At 44.8% G+C, this 11,101-nt stretch overlaps 1 protein-coding gene across 1 annotated transcript in view; it reads left to right on the top strand.

Moving 5' to 3' along the window:
* The window catches only part of LOC131465748 (cadherin-24-like), a 24,155-nt gene extending 13,422 nt beyond the window's left edge, over positions 1–10,733 (top strand). The window contains exons 5-13 of the mRNA XM_058638621.1: positions 1,552–1,733; positions 4,056–4,312; positions 4,898–5,034; positions 5,138–5,259; positions 6,986–7,103; positions 7,624–7,944; positions 8,024–8,213; positions 9,484–9,829; positions 9,975–10,733. Of these exons, the coding sequence (XP_058494604.1) occupies positions 1,552–1,733; positions 4,056–4,312; positions 4,898–5,034; positions 5,138–5,259; positions 6,986–7,103; positions 7,624–7,944; positions 8,024–8,213; positions 9,484–9,829; positions 9,975–10,733 (2,432 nt within the window). The remainder of the gene's footprint in view (positions 1–1,551; positions 1,734–4,055; positions 4,313–4,897; positions 5,035–5,137; positions 5,260–6,985; positions 7,104–7,623; positions 7,945–8,023; positions 8,214–9,483; positions 9,830–9,974) is intronic.
* The last annotated feature ends 368 nt before the right edge of the window (positions 10,734–11,101 follow it).

The raw sequence follows: 11,101 nt of genomic DNA, 5'->3' as shown, positions 1-11,101 counted from the left end.
TGCTGCCTCCATCACAAGTTCTAATGTCTTATTGTCTGTGGGGTTTGGTGTGTGAGAGTGAGTGTTTTACAAACTTCAGTTTCCTGTCTCACAGTGAGATAAAGACATGATCATGTTCTTAACAACTGACGTAGATTTGTTTTGTCTTTTTGTTAATTAGCATTTTAGTCACGTTGTATTAATTTGAGTGCGTTTAATCTACATTATTTAAATGCGCTCATGTCGATTAATTATTTTCCTCCTTTGTTTTACTCTTTATTTGCCCATTTTTCTTTTAAATATGTTTCTTTTATTCTTTTGCACTTTGTTCGACTCTGGTTGTTCTTGAATGAGCTTTACAATTAAATTTGATTTGACCGTCAGCTAATAAAGCTTAGCATGACGCATTGTTTCATAGAAGCAATTCCATCTCAACTAATACCATTTTTCCCCTTCAGTCTTTATTCTTATGTGGAGGAGTTTAAGAATAATGCTCGACTTTAAGTAAAAAGCCTCATATTGGATGCTCTTTGAATGTGTGACGGGTGTGATCTCACACAGCAGCTGAATAATTAACCATCAGTGAGATGGAGCTGCGCTGATGAAGAGGGGAAAGTGTTTCTCCGCTCGTTGGCGAGCGTGCACCGCGTGTGCACCGCGTGTGCACCACACGTGCACGCGGAGGTCATTTCTGTTCCTCAGGTGGACGATGATGTGATCTGTCACGGATCGCCGCCCTCGTTTTCACGCCTGCTGCACTGACGCAACGTTACAGTGACACCAATCTCACACACTCGTTCATAAATAAGTGAACAGGACAAACACAGATGAATTAATTAGGGACTGTCACAGAGTTCTATTCACTCTTGTTCTGTAGAGTAATGGAAACACACACTCATTTTTTCTCTGTCTGCTTCATTTTGCAAATTCTGCCATTGTTTTCTCGTGCGACGCTAAAGACGCGCTTTCATCTCCCACGTTGTTAGCGACGAACCTTCATTTATTTCCACTGCTCGGCATCTTACTTCATTTTATTAGCAAATTAAAATCCTTCACTCACCATTAAGTGTGAATCTGCTGTAGCAGGTGAAAAAATAGACGGATTACATTCACGGGTTTTAGGGCACATGGTATTATAACAAAATAAAACGAATCACTCTTATCACGCTAAAATTACTTTTATTTTGAAAGTCAGATGCCCCCAGCATCAACAAAGGAAAAAAAGGATGGTGCAGTATAGTAATAGTATAGTAATAGAGTGTGAGGTTTTCTTTTTACTTTTTCATTATAAGTCTTTTGATCTCTGGTGTCAAACTCGCGGCCCAGTCAATTTCTAGCGACCCACCGTGTAATATCATGTTATAATGACTTATTTCTGTCAGATTGTTTTATTTACATCACAAACACATTGATCATGGACATGTATATTGTTCCATATCAAAACAATCCTATGAAATATTGTAACAGGAACCATTATTGTGATATAGTTGTGGAATATTGTGACGTCAGTATGAGAGCCTGTGTGTTTTATCAAAGCTCTGCTCACACTGCTGTAACATGAAATCTCTGCAGGCGCGTGGTCGTTCTCCGTGTCGGAGCTGGCAGCTCCAGGTGTGGAAGTGGGCCGTCTCACTGCCACCGATCCCGACCTGGGAGAAAACGCACAGCTGGAGTTTACGATCTTGGACGCGGAGGAGGCCGAAATATTCAACATAACAGGGAGAGACCAAGAGGGCGTCATAGAGCTCAACAAGGTGAGTGAGGAACACCGCTGCAATCTTTTATTTGAAGTCTATGATCAGGGTTCCCACGGGTCTTTGAAAGCCTTGAAAGTTTTTGGAAATCGCCATCAATAGACATGGGTCATTGAAAGTGCTTGAATTTTGTGCAAGAAATAAGTGAAGTTGATATTTAGGAGACATCATTACTCACTGTCCACTGTCTCTCTCTGACGTGAGATTCGGTGCAGAACAATGAGCGAGTAAAGTTAAGAAAGAGAGAGAAAATGACGACAGAAATCTCTGTCTTACCAAAGACAAAAGACAAAGACTGACTTTGAGGACAATCACTTGTCCAGATGCAGAGCTGCTGCACATCAATAAAAGTGGACACCATCATGGACCAAGACGCTCTTACAAGTTGTCCTCCCGTCTGAAGCACATTCAGTCCTTGAATTTGAGGTAACTGGTCCTTGACATGTCCTTTAATTTGATGTCAGTCAAGGTGTGGGAACCCTGGATCAGAGCAGTTGAACCTTGAACTGAGAGATTATGTTGTGTGTTTCAGTTGAGCGCAGCTGATGTAATTAGCCTTTTTACTTGTAAAGTGGACTTGAAGTGCTGAACAAAATGACTTGGGTTGAGCAACCAAACATTGACCCCAGTTCCAATACGAGTGGTGTCTGCTCGACCGAATCACAAGTCAAACTTTGTTCACTTTGCAGCTCTGCGCCAAATCCCACAGAAATGTGTGTCTTTCCACAAGCTCACAAAGCTCCACTACTGCCAAGTGGTGCATGTAGATGTCCTTGTCTTTTTTTGATTGAATCCAGATCACTGGGTCACTGCAAATAAAGAAGGAGACTTTACGCCCTGCTAGGTGCCTTTAATTTGAATGTGTGTTCTCACTGAACTCGTAAAATTCAACAATACTGCTTAAGTTTCAAGTTCATTCCAATATAACTATATTTCACAACTGTTATTTAGTGTAAAATTTCTATAATTTAGTTTGGTTTTATCTATTATGTGGATTTATTTGTACAGTTACCTGTATAACAAAGTACTGGTTCAGGCAATTTAACTGCTTCAATTACATTTCTACCACCAATAATTGACAATAAAATACAGTATAAACAAAGGACACTCAACACTAAATATGTTTTATTCAAGGCAAGATTTACGGACAAACAAACTTGATATTCCACTAAATTTGCTTGTATTATGCTTTTAGCAGAGGAGAGAAAAGGAGAGTGAAAGTTGAACCAGAAAGTTTATTCTACTATTTATAGTAGATGTTCACATCAGTTTTATCTCACTGAAAACAGCATTTAACTCATATATTATATGTCCATGCTGCTACTGTAGCTGATGACATGGCATCTGGCCACAGCAACTAGCTGCTACGTTAGCAGCTAGCAGATAAATTACAGCTGCTTTAACAGCAAGCTAGCTACTGCCAAAACAGCGAGCTAGCTACTCCCAAAGCAGCAAACTAGCTACTGCCAAAGCAGCGAGCTAGCTATTGCAAAAACAGCGAGCTAGCTACTGCCAAAACAGCAAGCTAGCTACTCCCAAAGCAACGAACTAGCTACTGCCAAAACAGCGAGCTAGCTACTGCCAAAACAGCGAGCTAGCTACTGCCAAAACAGCAAGCTAGCTACTCCCAAAGCAGTGAACTAGCTACTGCCAAGGCAGCGAGATAGCTACTGCCAAAACAGCAGCTAGTGGCTCTGTTTTAGCTGCTAACGTCAAACACTGCTGCCATGTTATCTGGCAACAGCAGCTACTAGTAGCAGCTAGCTGCTGCGAAGCCTCCTCAAAGGAAGGACATGAATATGAGAGTTTAGTTTAGTGCCTGGTTTACTTTTACTGTAGTAAATGTTTTGTGAAAACCCAGAATGAATGACAAAAAGGGAATCTTTTATAGGAGACGTTTACGTTATCAGAGCTACTTTAACACAAAAAACTCACAAACAAATCCAGTAAATTTCATCGTGTTTGATTGTTGTGCTTAATCTTACCTCAGATTAAAAATAAAATAAATCACAGTCATGTTGTTGAAAGCTTCATTTTACATTTCTTTTTAAGAGACTCTTGTTATTTGTTTGAAATAACTACACAGAAATACTGTAAGTTAGTGATATAAAGTAAGTCCAGCGGGGATGATGTGAGCTATATGGTGAGCGGAAGGTAAAGTAAGTTCTTGTTTATAAATTATGAAGCACTGTACAGTGTGAGTGAGGAAATATAGAAATATAAAGCCTATATGAATGAATGAATGAATGATAAATGAAAGGCCGTGTGTAAAGTGTAGCCTGGAGCATAAAGGGGCTGAAGCTGCATCTGTTTGTTCTTCAGCTCCTGGATTATGAGACACGGAGCTCTTACACTTTCTCTGTGGAAGTGGCCAACCCTGTCGTGGACTCCCGGTTCCTGAGGAAAGGGCCCTTCAAGGACCAGGCCACGGTCCGGGTCATGGTGCTGAACGCTGACGAGCCGCCACAGTTCTCACAGAAACGCTACCATCTGAATGTTTCGGAGAACTGTCCACCGGTCTGCGCCGTGGGACGAGTCCACGCCGTCGACCCGGACACTGGACAAAGCTCCCTCATCAGGTCTCCGTTACTATATCCGTCTTATATATTTTTAGAATTAGAATGTGCCACATTCATCACTGCAAACCTTCAAATACTGTGTAGATATTTCATAAATGACCAGAGAATCCTATTCTTTTCAGGTGAGAACAGAAAGAATATGAGTGATTTTTAAACAGACGGCTTGTTTTTGTAATTACTGACACAGTTAGACGCAGAACCCGAGGGCTAATGTAAGAACCAGCATTTTTGACTTATATAAAGTTGCTTTAACTTTGGCAAAAACAACAACAGACTTCTTGGCCAAATATTCTAATTTACCAACTTTACAAAACCAGAGAACAAAGTGGCTGCTACAGTTACTAAAGGCAAAGATGTGACATGATGTCACTCCCAGTTCTCACTTCTGATGTTGAGAGATCGCAGCATAATAAGCCGACTGCTCGTTTTTAAGAAGCTAAGAAGCCAGCAGCTCCCATTTCATGCAGTGGTAAAAATAAAAGTTGTGTTGAAAGGTCTCTCTCTCTCTCTCTCTCTCTCTCCCTCTCCCTCCCTCTCTCTGTCTCAGTCTCTGTCTCTCGCTCACTAATTTCTCTCGGTCTGCAGATTCTCCATCGACCCTCAGTCCGACCCTCAGGCTCTCTTCCGTATCTCCTCAGACGCGGGTTTCATCAGCTCGGTGATGGAGTTGGACCGTGAGCAGGAGCAGTGGCACAACATCACTGTCATGGCCACGCAGAGAGGTGTGTCACAGCTCGCACGCCCTGGGGCTACACACACATACACACACATCATCGTTATATATGATAGAAACTCCACATTAGTGTCACTTCCTGTTTCTTTCAGACAATCCAAACCTGGTGTCTAGGGTGGTGGTTGCCATAGAGACACTGGACCAGAATGACAATGCTCCAGAGTTGGACAGGCAGTACTCCACATCTGTGTGCGACTCCAGCGCTCCCGGTCAGGTCCGTTATATACTCTCTCTGTCTCTCTAGCTTTCTTTCTTTTCTTTTTTTTACCTGATATTAAATTGCCACACGGCGGACCAGTGGCTAGCCGTGTTGTTCTCACAACGAGAAGGTCCTTCCTGTGTAGAGTTTGGATTTTCTCTCCAGGTTCTCTGGCTTCCCACAGTCCAAAAACATGCAGTTTGGTCATGAGGTTAATCTAAATCAGAGGTCTCAAACCTGCGGCCCGTGTATATATCAATACTTATCAAAACAAGCACCTTTATTTTAAAATTATAGACAATATATTGTCACAAATGTTGTTATTGCTATATAATGAGGGAATAACATGATATATTTTAAGCTAATATCGCCCCGTCACTACTTTTTTACTCACATTGTTAGACTTTTCTTCACTTGATTGGCCCCTCCTTACCAGACATGAAGCTCATGTGGCCCCCAGGCCATTTGACTTTGAGACCCTGACTCTAAATTGAGCTGATGTTACACAATCAAGATAAGTGTTCACCTCTGTAGACGTATACACTAGACAAAACATAAGAGAACATTTTACTGGATTTCCACTGATCCAGAGAAACAGAGCGATGGGAACCCACCAGCAATGCCGTTATTTCATGCTTAACTGTTGGTAAATCACGGAGTCAGACTAGATTTACCGAGAGCTCGTCTGCGTAGCAAGGTTAACACATTTACATTACACTGCTCATTGCTAATGCTGACGTTATACTAAAGAAACATTAACTCTTCCATTGACACCAACACTATCTTTAGCCCGTAGACTCCAGAGTTAAATGTTTGTGTCCAGACTCGGTCAGAACAGATGAAGGGATGTCAGGATACTGCAGGTCTGCAATGATGTCCTCAACAAATGTTAACTAACTCATCTGGGACGATCAGATGAAGTCAGTCTGTCAAGTTTTGCGATATATCGGTCGATCTATATGGATTTAAAGTGGCAGTCAACTCTGACAGGTTGAATCCAGCACCGGTCCTGTTCATTTTTGCTCCATCTTTGCCTGCCAACATGGTCCCTGCACTGTATTATAACCATCACTGTATTCAAAGGGTTCATTTCTGGATCATTTCTTTTCCTTGGAAACAACAAATGCTGCTAAAAATGCAGTCAGTGTTTTTGTGACACATGTGTCACGTTATTTCTCTGTGCTGCCACCCGCTGTTCCTGCCAGCTGGGTGCTTTTACTGCAGCAGCAGCAGCAGCAGCAGCAGCATCAGCAGCAGCAGTGGGACGCATAGTGTTTGCTTTAGCAGCAGCAGCATCATCAGCAGCAGCAGCAGCTGTGATGCAGTGTGAGGAGAGTGAAGCGTAAACAGTGAAATTAAACCGCAGCAAAACTGGATTTCACGTTTCATTGTTTCCCTTTAAATCCCCTGTGGTGGACTTCATCACCACTGCACTGAGGTAATTATAGAATGAAAATAACTGTGAATGGTTATGATGAAAACAAAGTCACAACAATAATAAAAGAAAACGAGGTTGGATTCAATTAAAATCGTGTTTCTACAAACAAATAGAGACATTTATTCTGATTTCTTTCAAAGATGTTGTGAATGACAGTGATTTCACTGAAGAAGAGTCAAGTTTATACTCTTGATACACTAGATTATATTATAATGTATATAATATTAAATATTATATACATTATATATAATGTTCATTATTTTGTATAAATGGAGAGTTAAAAGAGAACTTCCTGTCGTGCAGGTGGTTCAGGTTCTGCGAGCCATCGACAGGGACCAGGGAGGTCAGGACTCTCTGATCCACTTCAGCGTCCCCCCAGAGTCCAGCTCTGGACTCAATCTCACCATCAGGGACACTGGAGGTAACTTTGCTCTTCTTTATGTTCTTCTTCTGATTGTTGCTGTTGTTCTTCTTCTTCTTTTTCCCATTCAAATGTGTGGTTGTAAACATTGATGCCATAATAACCTTTAAGTACTGAAATGATACATGTTGTGATGTAAATCGGTGTATCTACTGCCCTCTCTGGACAAACACCAGCTACTGCATTCAAATTTTACCATTGGCTTTGTTCGTCCACGCCAGTGTTAGCTGTGGATTTGGTGTCAGATATTGATTTATGTTTATATTTCCAGTTGTTTGCATACTTGTGAAAAGCACCATGGGGGCGCTATAATGGTCGTATCTCATTCGCCATGGATTTAAAGTGTGAAGTGAAGTCTTGCAGAAGGTTTTCCTGCCAACATGGCGGCGTAAACAAACCTGTAGAAACTCTACATCAGCTGTTTGTGGCTCCTGCAGCTTTAATACACAACACAGGCTGAAAGTGGGACCTGTGTGTTGTGCAGTGACCTCGTTTCATTTGTGGCGTGTTTTCATTTTAGCGACGTCATCAGGCGTGACGGCTAACCTGGTGCTACAGTCAGCGCTGGAGCCTGTGCCCGGCTTCTCCTCGTCCTCGCTCACGCTCTTGGTGCCGGTCGTGCTCCGCGACGTCGCCTCGGGTCTGACCAACACCGGCACGGTCACCCTGACCGTCTGTCCGTGCGTGCGAGGCGGCATGCAGACGGAGGACAGGGGTCGGCAGAGGGACAGGAAGTGGGAGAGACACGCCGTGTGTCTGCCCGTGCCGTCTTCCACGCCCTCGCTCATATTCAGCCTGGTCACGTTGCTGGCCATGCTGGCCTGCATCACCACCCTGCTGGGTACGTCTGTGTGTGTGTGAGCGCTGGGGTCAGGTGAAGCTCCTGTAGTCTGATCACGTGTCTCGTCTTCGCCCTCTAGTGGTGTGCGCTCTCTCGCTGTCGCTGCGTCACCAGAAGCGAGACGCCCACGGCGCCTCGGAGGAGGACGACGTCCGGGAGAACATCATATCCTACGACGACGAGGGGGGAGGGGAGGCGGACACCAGCGCCTTTGACATCACGGCGCTGCAGAGCATGCACAGGATTCAGCACACGAACCACAGAAACATGTAAGACCCAAAACCTGGTCCTAATGAGGCAGAGACTCGTTTTCCTATGCTCCGGTGAAATTAGGATTAATGTGTGATTAACTGCTTATGTTACCCTGGATTTCCACTGGACGTGGAACGGCCGCGGAACGGCCGCAGCACGGTTCTGCTTCGTCCTCTCCCAAACGTCAATCCCCCCCGGGCGCGTTACGGCAGCAGCGCGGAGCCTTGGGAGCCAGCGGTATTCACGGAAGATCGCGCGATAATCTCGAACGGACGCGAGATCCCGCAATATCATCTTAGCAGGACTTTATACTCACCATCCACTCCCAAAACTCCTGCAATTAAAAACCAGGCTTTGTCCTTTCTGACATTGTCCTTATAATAAGGATCTGTGGTGTCATAAAGGATTTTATATTTCTCCACTTCCATAATCAGTCTCTCGTCGTCCATTGTCTCCGAGACCCTCGGATCAAATGACTGTTGACCTGGGAGCACCGGTTATGACGTAACGTTGAGGTGAAGTTGTGACCTGCGTATTGTGTTTTATTTTGAAAGGGGGGCGGAAGTGTTTTACTTTGATACTGTGTCGGACTTCCTGTCTTGTGCGATCTGCTTCGTTGAAATTTACGAGGTTCAGCAGCGGCAACGGAAAAAATAGAACTGATTCCTATCGATAGCGCTGCGGCGCGGCGAGCCGCTTCTGGGCCGCTGCTGATCCGCGCCGCAGCGCGGCCGGTGGGAATGCTCACATTGATTAGAATGGAAGCGATTTGCAACGGCTACCGGGCCGCTGCCGTTCCGCGGCCGTTCCGCGTCCAGTGGAAATCCAGGGTTACAGTTAAATATATGAAGTGAATTTTTTATGTATTTATTTAATTCTCCAATTAAGAATTTAGAAATTTAAGAAGGGATTAAATAAGGACCAGTGGTCCAGATGATTATTTTAATCCTGAAATAAAATAAAATAATCCTTTATTCGTCTCACATGGAGAAATTTACAGCATAATACAATCAGTGTAGAAAAGTAAAAATAAGATAAGGAAATAAAGACTATTAAATACTATTAAATATGTATAATTTGACAATAAATACAAATGACTGAATTGTAAGTGCTGGTCGACTTCAACATGTTTAATATGTGTTTACATCTATAAACTCCACATTTAACACTCTGAAAAAGAACAAACACTGACTTTATTCAAATGTTATGAATTGCATAAATAATTTATTGTAATTTATATCATTTAAATGAAATGTGTGTGTGTGTGTGTGTGTGCGTGCGTCACAGATGGTACACACAGCAGAATCCTCACAGGGTCAGGACGTACAGCTGGAGCCGTAACCCTCGCCTCGGCCTGGACCCTCAGCAGCGGCCAGGCTCCGCCCCTCTCTACGGACGCCTCTGCTATGGCGTCCACGCGCTGCCCGTCCTCGCAGACCTCGCGGCCGGACCTCTGGAGGCTGGTGTGCAGTTAACTCAGCTGACCACCGGGGGGATCAGTGGAGCGGCTCACGTCGTCCAGTCCATGCTGCGCTCGACTGGAGCCGAACACACACACACACTGACCCAGAGACAAGAAAACAGTGACTCAGCAAATACAGCTGAGGTCAAAGAGGGTCGGGAGGAGGTCAAGGTCAGAAACACACACACACACACACACACACACATACCTGTGACACACACACTTTCTCTTGATTGGTTGAGAATGCTGACTCAGCGTTTCCTGTTTTCTTCCGTTCTATTGAAATCTGAAACTTTGTGTCCACACTTTTCTTCAGACTGAACCAGCGAACGACGACGACGTCTCCGTGGCTCCGTCGTACGCTGACCTGAGCGAGTCGCTGTCGAACCGGCTCGAGCCGCGGCCCGAGTCGTCGCAGACTCACGTCAGCACCAGCGCCACCAGCTGCACGCTGGACGACGTCGACACTGACTCCTCCTCCTTCTTCCCGTCTGTTTCAGAGAGAAGTTTTCCTCCCGTTTACCCGAGCAGAGACACGTACAGCGTCGTGGGCTCGCTCAATCGCGGCAGCAGAGGCTCAGGCGTGAACGGCGGGTTGTACCCGGCGCCGTCGCAGCTACTGAGCATGTGCAGACTACAGAAAATGGACAACAGTGACATGAGCTGGACACCGCTGGGGGCGGGGCCTGCGGCAGCGACGACCTCTAACCCACCACGGCCTCTCCACATGGAAGACCTCCTAAAGATCCGCCTGGATCAGGTGACCTTTGACCTGTCCCAGCCGCCGTACGACTCGCTGCAGACGTACGAGTTTGAGGGGCGTGACTCGAGGGCGGAGTCTCTGAGCTCGCTGGAGAGCGAGCGAGAGAAGGACGAGGGGCGAGAGGAGGGAGAGGGGGGAGGGGGGGGAGACATGGATGAGCTGAACCAGAAGTTTCAGAGGCTGATGGAGGTCGTACGAGAGCGGGAGAGGGGGAAGGCGGGCCAGGGAGGCGGGGCTAAACAGGCCACGCCCAGCGGGACTCATACACATATGAAGGACAAAGACAAAGAAGTGCAGAGATGGGATTTTTAGACCGAACAGAAGAGAAATGTGACTCCTTAAAGGGATAGTTCCACTCTGACTGTGGCTTTGTAAACCGCTCACTCTCCCACACCAAAGACTGTGTCATGAAAAAGTACCAAGATTCACCACACGAGGCAGCAGTCGACCTGCAGCTGAAATCACTTTGTCCTCTTGTCCCGCACTGCAGGGGGCGCTCTCAGCACGGTCAGCGCGCATATATATATATATATTTGTATATATATATATATGTATATATATACATATATGCGTATACACATATATATACATATATATATATATACAGTATATATAACATTTCATATGGAATCTGTGACTTTTCACCCTCGTGTAACTGATATAAATGATTTATTTGGACT

Source organism: Solea solea, chromosome 9 (genome assembly GCF_958295425.1).
Source record: "Solea solea chromosome 9, fSolSol10.1, whole genome shotgun sequence".
NCBI classification, from domain to species: domain Eukaryota; kingdom Metazoa; phylum Chordata; class Actinopteri; order Pleuronectiformes; family Soleidae; genus Solea; species Solea solea.
Note: the sequence above shows the minus strand (reverse complement) of the source record. Positions and strands in the feature narration are given on the sequence as shown.